Source organism: Scomber scombrus, chromosome 10 (assembly GCF_963691925.1).
Source record: "Scomber scombrus chromosome 10, fScoSco1.1, whole genome shotgun sequence".
Classification (NCBI taxonomy): Eukaryota; Metazoa; Chordata; class Actinopteri; order Scombriformes; family Scombridae; genus Scomber; species Scomber scombrus.
In genome coordinates, this window is record NC_084979.1 from 16,926,069 (window position 1) to 16,939,932 (window position 13,864).

The window sequence follows — 13,864 nt, forward strand, 5'->3', positions numbered from 1 at the left end:
TGTATTTCTTCTAGTTAACCACAAGGTGTCGATCTCTAGATATCAACCTCATACAGTCGATGGTCATTCATCACAGCACACTAGTGCCGTATCGAGGCAAAATGCCGAAACCCGGGATCGAACCAGGGACCTTTAGATCTTCAGTCTAACGCTCTCCCAACTGAGCTATTTCGGCGCGGTATCGGTCTGATATATCGATCTCATTTTGTAGGTAGTGAGATGGGAGCATATATAACGGGAATGAATTGTTTTAAAATCTGTTTACAAATAGTTCAAGTGTATGTTGCATATACAGAATATATGGAATGAGCGTTTCCCGTGTATATTTTTGTTGTTTAAAACTAAATTAGACCTCCTACTTTTGTCTTAGCTTCGTGGTTCATTAGAAGCCAAAGTCACATTGTATAATACAAATTTACCGTGTAAATAACTTAATATTCATAAGAAGTGATAAGAACTTTACTCTGTTTCACTTCACTTTCACTATAATTTAGTTTAACAACAATTTCACTGAAATGAATGGAAAGCAACCCTAAAGGACTCAAAAATTAATAATGATAATAATAATAAAAAGCCATGGCCACTGGCCGACTGTGAAGACAGACGACAGTTAACTTGAGAGCTGCAACGGCAAATGACCAGCAGTAACGTAATATAGCCTACCATACCATGATCAGAGGTAATGCCCCCCTCAGTATGATTTCCCTCCGTGAAATTAAACACACAAGTGGTAACTAGTAACTGAGATTACTAAAAACGCACTTTCTGCGGAAACTACAGCTGAACATTTTAAAGTATTGCTGAAAATGCTCCAGCATCCTTATCTGCACTTCTGTTGAATTTAATTGAAATGTTGAAATGTTCAATTAAATTATGTTGGTGTTTCACTAATGGTATTGGTGCCTTGCTTCAATATGCCATCAACAACTGGTGTTTTATTTTATTAAAGACAACACAATTCCTGAAATATGTTATAATATTACAGTAATGCTCCCTAATGTTACACACTCATGCAGTGTTGCTGTATGAACAACATTGAGATATTTGGTTGCATGAGTTAAGCATATGGACATGGGACATCTGTCAATGAAGTATGAATGCTTAAGCACTTCTAGTTTTTGAGATATCAACTTTTAAAAATACCTATCCTAAACTTTACATTATGAATTGTAATACTTAAAAAAAGGTATACATCACTGGAATACGCTACAAAGAAGTTAGGTGTCCTAAGAGAAATGAACATTTTGATATTTGAATGGTTTCTGTCACTGAAAGTATGCAGTAGGCTAGTTAGTGATTGAAAAAGAATAATAAATTAAGATTTGAGAACAAAAGTGTGACTGTTCATCAGCATTCACATGTAATTAACTATAACTACTTAAATGGATTATAGTTATACCTCATACTACTGTGAATCTTGACAGTAGTTTTGTGAACAATAAACACTAATACCTCAACCAGATACTTAGACCTACCTACCATGGAGTTGTGTGAAAATATAAATAAAATGAACATGGTGTTGAGAAAAAAAGATTTATTTTGGTCCTCTGCCTGAAGCTCCACAAAGTCAGAAAAAAATCAAAGCTTGTTTGTCGTAGGAACAGAGAAGAAATTGCATTTTAAAATGAAATTCAGTTTGCTGACAATTATTGGATATTCAAATTTAAAAGGCAGGCACTTAATTCAACAGGTACAAAATGACACCACACAGCATTTGCCAACTTAAAAAAATTAAACATTTCATTTGCATTATCAGATTGTTTCTGAACACTTCTGTTCAACACCTGTGTATTAGTGTCTTGCCTCTTTAGTGGCATTGTCCCTTGTATCTTCTATAGTCAGTGTCATACAGTCCAAGTCTCAGTTCTTCCTGTGGCTCCTCAGTTCCTCTTAGACTTGTGTGACTTTGTGTTGTCTGTGTGTGTTTGGGCTGCTGACAGCTGCCTCCACGCGTCCACAATGAGCATCAGTGGTATGATGATCCACAGCACATTCATGAACACAAAGTAGAACCAGAAGTAGATTGGGTGTCCCAGCTCACTGTGAGCGTAGCCATCTCTGTGCTCCGTGGAGAAGTAAAGCAATACTCCGTACAGCTGACCTGGAAAGAGATTATGTGACAAGACTTAACAAAGATATGAGAAACAGCAATTTATTGGATTTTGAGAAGTGTGGAGATGGATCTACTTTTAACTGTATGTCTTAATTACTGTGAAGTCAAAAGATGCTGGTTGAACTGCTTGGATTTGACAATTTATTTGTCAGTCTAAAGATGGTTTAACAACCCATGTGTGGCCTGTAACTCGTCCATACTTGAATAATTTACCGTCACATTATAAAATCATAGAGTGACTGCACCATCTTACCTAATGAAATAATGAGTTGCAGAACAAATCTGTAGGGCTTGTTAGTCAAGAAGGCAAACACAACCCAAAAGCTGAATGGTCCCCATAACCATGCAGTCACGGTTTCCATACACACAGTGAAGTTATCCGCTCTGGACAGAATAGAAACATGCATGGTACAGTTATTCACAGCTTTGTTTTTTGCAACACTTAAACATAATTATGCGCAGTGATGAACTTACATTACATATCGACTGTCTCCTTTGGAATACTCTTTCCCTGAGAAAGAGAAATATGCAATCTATTGACGAAACAAGCACTTCCAATATATAGAATAACAATTTATGTTACTTTTTAAAAAACATGTTTTTCCTGTTTGTACTCACACAATTGAGAGAGGAAGCTCTGGTCTCCTGGAATAATGTCATAATACAGTGAAAACCAGCCTTCAATGACACCATGGATAAAACCACAAACAGCAAACCAGCACAAAGCCAGACGCCTCCAGGTCCCCAGTCTACCAGTGGCCCCAGTGATCAGCCAGGTCACAAGTAGAAACACCCCCGACACGGAAAACAGAAACACAAGGATCTCTGACATAGATCGATCATTGGCCACATAGGTGGGAATCAAAAGGTCTCTTGGCCAGTAGGGGTGAAGAACTCCAGTTGTTGAAGCTGTATCCATCATCTGTTTAATAAAAGGATGGTCAGCACTCACAATAAACACATCCACAACATTTTTACAGTTTCATTATAACAAGACACAATGCATACGTCAGTTTAATGGTTGGCTGTCTGTGCACTCCCTGCACTGCACTGAAATGCATTATCATTTAGGTAGTTTATTTTGGAGCTCAATAATAGGCAAAGGTTTCTTGTTATGCATAATGCTATGAGTGTGTGTTTGTCCTTACCAGAGATTTACCAAAAGATGAGTCCAGCTACAAAAAGTTAAACTTCTGTATAGAATAAAGAGTATTAACTCGAGCAAGAATATAAATGATCAAAGTGTCCGCTGCTCTTTAACTACATCAGAAAAACTCAAACGCGGAACTGACTAGAGCACAGGGCGGGTACTTGAGATTGCTATGACCAATCAGAGAACTGTATGCATAGAGCCAGCGGCACATGCGATCTATGGACTCGTTAATTGGCTGTTTATCTCGGAACATGACTGTCGTCGTTGGGAACCACCAATGAAAATATGTGTCTTACTCCAAATGACCGTCCCCAGCATACAGCCATGGTCCTTAGACATGAAACGTGTACCTACTGTACTGATGCAGAGCCCTATATATCTCAATATCTCTATATCAGTCTCTCAATATCGCTTAACACGTTATTGTAGGGTGTTTTGGGGCACTTCATATGAAAATATTGAATGTAAATGCGAATGTTTTTAGAAACGTATTTCTAACCAGCACATCTTTCACTTTCACGTGGCTATACACACACACACACACACACATACAGACAGACAGACATAAAATTACATTATTGCACATACATACTTCTGGTAAACATATAATATACCTTGACATGGCTGGAGTATTTCTAATACATTATTATACGCGGATCTAATATACAACCTATCCATGAGATAATGAGATACTAAATTATATTAACGAAATATCCAAACAAAGTAAGCTACTCAGTAGACTGAAACACACACCCACTAAGACCAATTATCAAAAAGTTTTGCTTGGTGACCGGCTGCCAAAACTGTGTATAAATGTTTATTCATATTTTAACAAAATACCGGGGGGGAAAAAAATTTCCTCCCAAGCCGTGTCAGGGATCTTATTCCCTGCCGTGACCCGGATTCGAACCGGGGTTGCTGCGGCCACAACGCAGAGTACTAACCACTATACGATCACGGCGAGCTACTGGGAGTCATACTCCTCGGTCGAACGGAAGCCATTATAAACTAGTATGACAGTATGACCTCATTTGACATATTCTGGTGGAAGACTGCGAATTACTCGACCGTCAGCAAGGTAAATATCAAACAAAAAATACCGACATTGATTGCACGAAAAGTTTCATTTAACTAATAATCGAGGTTAAATATTAACTATTTTGGAATGACATCCATGTCTGGTTATCTTTGAAGACTGATAGTGTCCCAGTGTTTTCCCACATCATATTATTTTCCAGACCATCGATCTGATTTGGTTGATCTCATTAGAATTAAAGTGGAAAGGCGCCAAATTCTCATTTACCTTCTTTAGGGTTGATTTTGTAAATTATTTTAAATCGCTTGAAATGTGTAACAAACAAGAACAAAACATAAAAAAAGAGGGATACATATAAGTATGTATGATTTTAAATGAGTGCTGCTATGGATCATGACAATAATTTGGCTGATTATCTATGAATTCATAAAACCTTAGCAATATTATGCTAATGTACAGTAACTGACGTTATTTCAATTAGAGTTAGCAGGTCTACCTTTAAGGTCAGTCTACCTTAAGGGCACCAGGTGTTGCTTATTTATACTTTTCTATACAATATACCAGGCAAAGCCCCGGGCTGCAAAGGGACTGCCCCTCATCCTGTGGTTATTTTAAGGTATTATTTGAGCTGCTCTTGTTTCTTGTATGCATTGGGGACACTTAATGGTTTACAGCAGTGATTCTCAAAGTCTTTCCAATCAAGGACCCCTAATTGAACACAGACTAGACCTAGAGATTAGATTAGGCCCCCATTAGGTTTTTTGCTTTTAAAAACTCTATGTGTATGAAAACCTTGGCCAAAATAGTCATATAATCTGTCATTAGGTTACTTGTGGAGCGAAATATAGTGAACATAATTGATTCTTCTTTTTGCTGGTGATGCCGCCCTAAAACACCCTCAAAAAATACCCTCGAAATACACATACATAGCTTCAGTATAGACTGTACATGAACACATTTTCAACAGTCCCATATGGTCTAGCGGTTAGGATTCCTGGTTTTCACCCAGGCGGCCCGGGTTCGACTCCCGGTATGGGAATTACCTTTTTTGTGAGTCTTAATAAATAAAAGAGTAGATATATATAACGTTAATTTATGTATAGAAATATAAAATACTTTATAAGATTACTATAGCTTGAAAATTAATATCTTTACGACCTATAGTTCCATAGAAATGGCGAGAACAAGAAAACAAGAATTAATTTTGGTTTTGTCAGGTTTATTTACAATGTTGTTACTTTTGACTCAGAAATCACTTGAAATGATCCAGCATAATACTTTAAATTTTGGAAATTCTGATACACAATTGTATTTTACACCTTGATTTAACCGTGGAAAATAAGAAACCAAGGACATGCAATAATCACGTGATATGTCACATGATGCGACGCGGAAGTCGTAAACGTATTTTGCTGTCACATCCATGATCAGTCTATGCAGTCTACTTTAACGTCTGTTTTGTAGTAGCGATAACGACTGCAACGTGTGTATTGGACACTACTTAAACTAGTTCAACAAGCAAACATGGGTGTGACGGAGTTAGAGGAATCTTCTCTGTTACTGGACGAAAAGCTGCTCCGTTTCATGGACCAGCTGGAGTTACTGGAGGAGAAACGAGCCACTCTCAACACTCTCATAGAACAGGTAACATTGCAATCTTTACAACGCTAGAGCTTATCTGTAATTTCCTCTTAATAAAACCAGATCTTTCACCAATTCCAGCCTCTCAAATGTAAGAATATGCTATTTTTTAGTTGTTGTGAATGGTAGTTTACTGAAAATCTGTGGGTTTGTACTGTCGTCAAAACAAGCCATTTGAATGTGTCAATATGGACTCTGGGAGACTGGTGTTTGGCTATTTTGCACTACTTCCTATCAGGCTATACAATTGACCAATTAATTAACAAGATATTCCTCACATCACTAGTGAAAATTTAAGCTGCAGCTCTAATGTGACGTGTAGCATATATAGGGAGAATTCTTCTTATAATATTAAGTTAATTTTCAAATATATGGTCTCAATTGTATATACATTCTTAACTATTTAGCATAATGCTTACTTTACTTTATAATTTCAGATATGCTGATAAAGGAAAAGAATGTTTCACTTAAAACATAAAAATAAATTAAATAAAATTAGCAAATCTGTCCTCCACAGTCAACTTTGATTTTCTGCACCAGAAATATAGATAAGCATTGCCGCTAATATCAAGTCTTTCTCTTTTTTTAAATTTAACACTAACCTGAATTTATATGTTCACTCGTCAACGTCCTCAGCAGGATTCTCCTTTTCTTATCTGATGTCTCAGGATTATTTTGACTCTTTCATACTCAGTTTTTAAATTTCAAAGTATTTTATCCTGTATCCTCTCACCCACTTTAGTGCCTATTTGTAATGTAAAGTAACCATTTAGTGTTCTCCACAGGGATGGTTTTCCATGTCCAAGGCGCGATATTCCATGGGAAACAAACAGGTCTCAGCTCTTCAATACGCAAGTGAGATTGAGCCGCTCATCTGTGTTCATGCAAGGTGAGGCATTGAAACGTTTCTTGGAAATTAATTCTCTCAGGTTAATTGTTTTCCACCGCAATTGAATGACTGTCAGGTTTTAATTTTTTGTGACTTGGATTTATGTGTTACAGATCCCTGGATACTGGGAAGATGGACTTCTGCGCAGAAAGAGTTTCACAAAAGTGTAGCATTTCTGGAAAAGATGATAGGTCAATAGAGGATATTGGCCCTCAAGAAGAAGGTGAGACTGCTGTGGTCCATGTCGTTTACATCCACCTTGAACTAATTACATTTTTTTATTCATCATTTTATTTCATTTCACAGGTGTCAGGAAAAGAATAAAATCAAAAAAGGATGTTACAAAAAAAGAGACAAGTGAAGATGCAAGTAGTGAGAAAGCTCCCGAAGTTCCTCCTGTCAGAAAAAGTGATCAGAATCCTCAGCAAGACCCACTGAAATGGTTTGGGATTTTGGTGCCACAATCTCTTAAACAAGCACAGTCGTCATTCAAGCAAGGTATGATGTTAGATTTCCAAATTAGTCTGTACTTGGTTTTGGTTTTGATTTCAAGCAATCAAACATCTGCTCTGCTTGAACTAATGTGATTACTTAATGGTGAATCCTGCAACATATGCAGCCTTTAGAAAAAAAACAATGCAAAGGAATAAAACAAGGGCCCATTTACCAGTTTGACAACACAAGTGCAACATAATAAAACACACTATAAACACAAACAACACACACAAACAAATACAGATAATGCAACCGAATAGCTCTGAAGTGCCTGCCCATGGTATCAGAAAATGAGCTAAGAATAAAGTTTTAAAATAAACTTTATTGTTAGCTCATTTTCTGACTGATTTTCTGATTTTTTTGTTCTTTAGTCGCAGTGTATTAAGGGCTCAGGGCTACAATAGATTTGTGTGTGTATATTCAGCAAGCAAAAATCTCATTTAGATGTTAGTATGTAAGTGCACAACAATTGATCCAGTGATACTGTTGGATAGAAAAATAAACGTGGATACAATTGACTTCTGAGAGCTCATGCTTTGTCTTGCTGCTTCTATCAGTCACCACAGTTGAAGTTGTACTACACAAAAGACACATACTACATACAAGTTGATGAAAAGCACTTGATACAACATACAACATTGTACTCCTAATAAGGTATATAAGAAGAAATGTCATATCTTATTGTTGGGTTTTTAGTTTTTAGGGTACTACTCTTAATCCCTTTCCTCATCCTTCACCTTCCCTCCTGTTTTCTGACATGTTACAGTAATAGATCTGTCTGCTGAGATTGCAACCCTTCAGACTGCAGTTTTGATTGCCAGACAAGACCTGATGCACAGCATGAAAGAGAAATACACTCTCCAGGAGAAAACCTCGGGTGCTCAGCTGGACAAGGTGGCAGACTAAATAAGAATCAAATGGAGGCTGAATATGATCAGATCTATGGCCACAGAGCGTGACAGAATGAAGTCACTAGATTATGTGTCAGGAGCCCATAAAACTCCAACTGGTGGAGATAAACGCTGTAGCAGTTGTTACTTGACAGTTCATTTGTAATACATTATATGTGAACTCGTGCTGTTTTGACTGTCTGACGTGTATTAGTAGATGGATGTGATTGTGAATGCTGTCTTTGAGGATTTACTCAGGATCAATACAATTTGTATTGTACTATGTATTTATAAAATGAACAGAAACTTTTTGAACCAATTCAATAAATTGTGCTTGTTGTAATGTTTTAACATTATAGGACAGTTTTTTCTAATGTATGTGTGTGATTTATATATATTGACAATAGAATAAAATTGGCTAATTATTGTTGAGTGGTAGCGAGATATTATATATTATATTTATTAATATATATATATAATATCTCGCTATATATATATAATATCTCGCTACCACTCAACAATAAGTAGTCAATTTTATTCTATTGTCAATACAGAAATCTGGTCTCAATCTGAAATCTTGTTGGGAATGCTATCAGAACAAAACTGCCTCCTCTTATTATAAAGACACCAGCATAATTGAGTGCCACCACCCTCTATCCAGGCAGCGTGGCTGGGGACAGCCGAACATTACCGGGAACTGTCGAAATTGAGAACGAAACTCCGGTTTATTGTGTGTACTTCCTGGTCCAATTATAATACTGTCTGTATGCCTCCATGAAACACAGCGCTCTGCCCCCTTTACTTGCGTCCGAGCGGCGGATGGCAGCACAGAAACAACGGATGTAGCCTCTATTATATTATTGATGTTCCCAGACATCCGCAGCAGCCCGTGTAGCTGGATTGTGGCCGTTTTCGGACGTGCAAGCGACGCAACTCCAGTTTGGAATTCAATTTTTCTTTTGTCTGCGCATCTGGCATCAACAATTTTTTTAATTGATTTTTTGAATGTATGATCAGGGATTGGGACGTAAACACGCTGGCCTGCGCTCATGAGAAGAGGCGAGGTGAGATTGATCCCTCAGACTCAGATTGTCCTTGATCGCAAGTTGATTTTACTTAGGAGCAGACGAACTGTTGGCTCCAATGGCGTCAGTTTCGAAGGTATCTATTCTGGATTACTTTAATATTGTGTTTGAGGGTGAAAATGGCAAAATCGAGTCGAACTGCAAGGCTTGCGGTACCAGAATCCAGGCGAAGCGGAGTGTCACGTCCAACTTCGTAACGCATCTCAAGGTAAATGCCTTCAAAATGAAATGGATTGTATCCTTATTGACATGAGGGGAGGAAATATCTATACATTTTCTTGCTTTTGTCACATCTCTGTCATCAGCTGAAACTGCTGGTACCACAGCATCTTTTTCATGTAGGCTATAATACAGTATCAGCTGACTGTAAAGACAGTCTGTTGCTTCTCTACAAGGAAAGATTAGCCTATACTTATCTATATCTCCTCCCACAGATATTGAGGCAAGAGAGTATGGTGTAGACATGTATGTATACACAAACAATGAATCAAATGTATCAATAACATTGTTGTGTCTGTCTTTCTCTCTCTCCCATCCAGCGCAAGCACCAGGCTATGTATGATGACTTTGTGAAAAGGAAAGACATGAAGAGAGAGGGTTACTCCTCTGGTTCCTTGCACAGTTTCACCACCACCAATGGAGGGAATACCCGCTATACTCTCCCCATCAGTACGGGAGTGGGAGGAGGAGGAGGTGGTGTTGTGGGAATGGGAACTCTGGAGGGAGGAGTAGGAGGAGGCTCTGGAGGAGGGGCGACCAAGTTTGACAGGCATGACCCACGTCAGGTGTGTGTTACAGTCCATCATTGCTTGAGATGCAAATGACTAACCTACTTTTTATGAAATGCTACAGCTATTGTTACATTATGTGTTATGTTGTGGCTTTGCACTAAAATCATCCACTATGATAACAGTAATAGGCTATGTGTTGTTTTTTGTCACCATAGGTTCTGATCTCTGAGGCGATAGCTAAGATGATTGTACAAGATCTGCAGCCGGTGTCCATTGTGGAAAATCATGGCTTCAGAGAGCTGCTTCAGCTGCTGGAGCCGCGTTACACTCCGGAGCCCCAGCACTACATCCAGAGCCAGCTCCTCCCAGCCTACGCCTACCAGGCCCAGCTGGCAACCCGTCAGGCCCTGGCCTCAGCACATGCTCTCAGTCTCAGCTTGGATCTCCGGAGGGGCTTATCTGGAGCTACCTCAGGGTAAGGAGGTGAAATTAACCAAAAACAGAACAGGGACAACTCAGTTTTACTCCTTTGCTGATTAGTCCACTTCTCTCTTGTTTCTATAGGTACCTCGGTGTTACCTGCCACTTTCTAACATCTGACTGGCAGATGCGTTCAGCTCTCCTGGCATGCCTTCCTCTGAGCGAGGGCAGCTCTGGGAGTCGTGTACTTTCAGATTTTGATGAAGTGTGTCACTCTCATGGCGTGTCGGGGAGAGCATTTCGTGTTGTTGCAGACCCTTTCCCAGTCACAACCACAGTAAAGCCATGCTGTCTTCCTGGTTTCCTGGTATCACCTGCTCTTGCTAACGAGCAAAATGACGATGATGAAGAAGAAGTGGAAAATGGTAACGATGCAGAGGAGCACATTAGGAATGGGCATGGTGACAGGGGAGAGGAGGGAGCATGGGAGGACTCGTGGGAGCAAGGTCTGGGTGTTTGTCGTGTAGACTGTTTCTCTCGCTCTCTTGAACAATGTGTCAGGGAGGGATTGTGCTCCTGTTCACAGCTCTCTTCTGCACTGACTAAGGCTGCCTGTTTCTATAACTACATTACCTCTGCTGTCCCACCGGAGAAACTCAGCCAGGTGTTTGATGTTCCAGGGCTGATGATGGGGGGACCAGGGAATCCCCCTTCTTCAGTAAGATACTGGGCTGCTCAGCTTAAGGTATGTAATTTACTAATGTAAGCCATATTTGCTATACAGTATATGTCCATAATATTTATTGCATAGTGTGATTATGTGACTGTTTCAACAAAGTTTTTATTCAGTGACTGACTAATGGTAGATTTTCTGCATGAACACAAGTACAAGTGTTTCCATGGTTTGACAAGTGAGTCACTGTTTTAGAAATGTTAAACTTTTGTTGTTTTTGTTGATGCAGGTGCTTCGGCGGCTGCTGGACTCAGTGGAGTTCCTGGAGGAGATGAGTGGTCCAGGGGAACTGGCATTGGGTGTTTCAGAGAGAGCCCTGCTGAGGGAGCTCACTGACACTTTGGAGCCCTTCACTGAGGCCTGGGACATGGTGCATGGAGACCGACAGGCAGACATACACACAGACAGACATGTGTCCATCAGCCTGGCTCTCCCATGTGTACTGGGCCTTCGTAAACATCTCTCAGAGACATCCACCCCCCATTGCCCCTCTCTCCTGGTGGGCCTCAGCCAGGCTGTAGAGCGTTGGCTGGCCCCAATACTGGAGGACCCCCTCTACATTACTGCCACCACCTTGGACCCCCAGTTCAAGCTCACTTGGAGCAGCAACCCTGACTGGCACAGACAAGTTCTCATAGAGGAGTTATCCAAACATTCCACAGCCTCAAGCCCCACAGACCACAACACAGACCTACATCCTCATTCCCAGACTCCTCCGGCCCCTGCTCCATCTCCAGTCTCCTCACTCTCTCGGCCCTGCAAGCTGTTCTCTTTCATCAAGCAGAGACCCATGACACAGGCCAAGAGCTTAGAGCAGGAGTTGGCCATCTACCTGCGAGAGGAACCCACAGATGAGGAGGCCTTGCATTACTGGCGGCGTAAATCAATTGACTATCCTTTACTTGCCCAAGTGGCCAAAAGGGCGTTGACCATACCTGCTTGCGGCACTGTGGTAGAGAGCATTTTCACTAGTGCCGGCCGTTGTCTGCGGCCAGAGAGAGGCCGCATCTTACCAAAGAACCTGGAGACTCTCATCTACCTCAAAGCCAACTACAGATTATTATGGACTTAGAGCTAAGAGTGAAGCATTTCTTTGACCCTGGTAGCAAATGAAGGCTCTATACCTCCAGTAAAGTTACTTCTTGGATACTAATGTCTATTTTCTCTCTATGAAAACTGAGCTAGCAACATAACATAGTCTCCATAATGCACATCAGTTGATATGAGATGGAATTAATTACCCAGAATTCACAGCCAAGGCAATTCTTGAGAATGGTTTTTCAAACTTCAGAAGGTGTGGATTGTTACCTGTTTAACATGTAGCCTGCATACGGACTATCATACCGCATGCTCTGGACCAAGGAGACTAAGAGGCAGATCAATACTAAAGCCTTTACATAGACATTATTTTGCCTGATCAGGAGCATCAGACATACACAAGACCATAAAGCCCCTACTCTCTATCCTCCCAACCCCAAAGACAGCCTGTGTCTGTATTCTACCAGCCAACAAATAACCTACTGACAAACCAAACGGTCAATCGTTGCATACTGTAGCATATGATTTATTTTCACTGATATATAATGACCCTGCTGGTTGTGATTAATTCATTTGACATCGTTTTTTAAATGATTGAGAAATGTAAGGCATCACTAAGGCTAAACAAAATTACAGTGCATCATCCACGTATTCTTTTTTCTCTCTGTATGTATGCCTCATCACTGGGACATCATAATAAATGAGTTTCACTTCCTACTGCAGAGGTGTGTGCAGTTTGCAGACATGGTTGCACTCATGCACGTTGCACACCTTTTTCCGCCATTGTAAAAAAAAAAAAAAAAATCATATAATTCATATATCTTTTTTTTTTAACTTATTCATTTATATTTTCCCTCCGCCAGCCCTCTATAACTCCACATATGCTCTGTCAGAGTGGAGGTCAATTCCATTTCATTTTTTGTTATCAACACTTTTATCCTTTTTCAATTTCATGTCCGTTTCTGCCTCTGAACTTTAGGGAATTGAAATGGGTTTGACCCTTCGTCTGCCCCAGAAATCTAGCAGAGGAGGTGTACATGTAGGATGACAGAGGCTTCTGCTTTGGCTGACCTCCCTGAAATATTTTGGAACCACTGTGCAGGGCATCGCTTTGAAGGAGAAACTGTGAATGTTGCAGTGTGTTTGCTTTTAGTCAGGGACTCTGTTGCTCTGGGCTGGGCTGGTGGGGAGGCTGGGTAATTGCAAGTAATTCCATTACAGTTAAATTTGAGTCAGCAGGCAGGCAGCAGTCACGTCTTTCATGGTCTTTTTTCTCACAGCCAACTAGACTCACAAAACCTTGTCGCTGAAGGACTTAGATAACAGAAAAATATATGTAGCTACGATACTACTTGTTCTCCAAAGTTAAAAACTGCCTGAATGCATCGATACATGTTTTGTGGTTAATCATGAACAGTAGAAAACAACATCAATCAATTTAAAAATGACTGGATAGATCTGATTACAAGGATTGTTTCAAGGATTACGTCTTCTTTTCACCATCTGCAGCACAGCTTCCATCCAAGTGTTTTTTGTTGTTGCTGAAACCCACTTCAGAGGAAGTGCCTCAATCTGTGTGAGATACAATTTCCCTCATAGATCATAATTATCCAAGACTGCTGTGATCTTAATGATTATCA

At 39.9% G+C, this 13,864-nt stretch overlaps 3 protein-coding genes and 3 non-coding genes across 6 annotated transcripts; 3 read left to right on the top strand and 3 right to left on the bottom strand.

Annotated features, from left to right (window-relative positions):
* Positions 1 to 102: 102 nt before the first annotated feature.
* trnaf-gaa (transfer RNA phenylalanine (anticodon GAA)) lies at positions 103 to 175 on the bottom strand. Its single transcript has one exon. It is a non-coding gene; the product is annotated as a tRNA-Phe (tRNA).
* Positions 176 to 1,521: 1,346 nt separating this feature from the next.
* Positions 1,522 to 3,401, bottom strand: ebp (EBP cholestenol delta-isomerase). The gene is made up of 5 exons (XM_062427445.1): positions 3,262 to 3,401; positions 2,732 to 3,035; positions 2,588 to 2,624; positions 2,367 to 2,497; positions 1,522 to 2,101 (listed from the first exon to the last, which is right to left on the bottom strand). Exons 2-5 carry the CDS (start codon positions 3,033 to 3,035, stop codon positions 1,881 to 1,883), a joined length of 693 nt encoding a protein of 230 aa, XP_062283429.1. The 5' UTR covers positions 3,262 to 3,401; the 3' UTR covers positions 1,522 to 1,880.
* A 754-nt stretch (positions 3,402 to 4,155) lies between these two features.
* On the bottom strand, positions 4,156 to 4,227 carry trnah-gug (transfer RNA histidin (anticodon GUG)). The gene has a single exon. It is a non-coding gene; the product is annotated as a tRNA-His (tRNA).
* Positions 4,228 to 5,269: 1,042 nt separating this feature from the next.
* On the top strand, positions 5,270 to 5,341 carry trnae-uuc (transfer RNA glutamic acid (anticodon UUC)). Its single transcript has one exon. It is a non-coding gene; the product is annotated as a tRNA-Glu (tRNA).
* A 382-nt stretch (positions 5,342 to 5,723) lies between these two features.
* On the top strand, positions 5,724 to 8,573 carry ccdc115 (coiled-coil domain containing 115). Its single transcript, XM_062427474.1, has 5 exons — positions 5,724 to 5,946; positions 6,729 to 6,832; positions 6,946 to 7,055; positions 7,139 to 7,330; positions 8,094 to 8,573. Exons 1-5 carry the CDS (start codon positions 5,827 to 5,829, stop codon positions 8,231 to 8,233), a joined length of 666 nt encoding a protein of 221 aa, XP_062283458.1. The 5' UTR covers positions 5,724 to 5,826; the 3' UTR covers positions 8,234 to 8,573.
* A 2,067-nt stretch (positions 8,574 to 10,640) lies between these two features.
* si:dkey-109j17.5 (zinc finger BED domain-containing protein 4) lies at positions 10,641 to 12,258 on the top strand. The gene is made up of 2 exons (XM_062427098.1): positions 10,641 to 11,198; positions 11,416 to 12,258. The coding sequence occupies exons 1-2, from the start codon at positions 10,641 to 10,643 to the stop codon at positions 12,256 to 12,258; spliced, it is 1,401 nt and encodes a 466-aa protein (XP_062283082.1).
* The last annotated feature ends 1,606 nt before the right edge of the window (positions 12,259 to 13,864 follow it).

Excerpts from the sequence above, each read along its gene's own strand:
- si:dkey-109j17.5 (XM_062427098.1), top strand. The coding sequence starts at position 10,641 with ATGCGTTCAGCTCTCCTGGCATGCCTTCCTCTGAGCGAGGGCAGCTCT. Across the intron at positions 11,199-11,415 it reads ACTGGGCTGCTCAGCTTAAG|GTGCTTCGGCGGCTGCTGGA; the intron begins GTATGTAATTTA and ends TTGTTGATGCAG.
- ebp (XM_062427445.1), bottom strand. The coding sequence starts at position 3,035 with ATGATGGATACAGCTTCAACAACTGGAGTTCTTCACCCCTACTGGCCA. Across the intron at positions 2,625-2,731 it reads GAGCTTCCTCTCTCAATTGT|GGAAAGAGTATTCCAAAGGA; the intron begins GTGAGTACAAAC and ends TCTCTTTCTCAG. Across the intron at positions 2,498-2,587 it reads GGAGACAGTCGATATGTAAT|AGCGGATAACTTCACTGTGT; the intron begins GTAAGTTCATCA and ends TATTCTGTCCAG.
- ccdc115 (XM_062427474.1), top strand. The coding sequence starts at position 5,827 with ATGGGTGTGACGGAGTTAGAGGAATCTTCTCTGTTACTGGACGAAAAG. Across the intron at positions 6,833-6,945 it reads CTCATCTGTGTTCATGCAAG|ATCCCTGGATACTGGGAAGA; the intron begins GTGAGGCATTGA and ends TATGTGTTACAG. Across the intron at positions 7,331-8,093 it reads ACAGTCGTCATTCAAGCAAG|TAATAGATCTGTCTGCTGAG; the intron begins GTATGATGTTAG and ends GACATGTTACAG.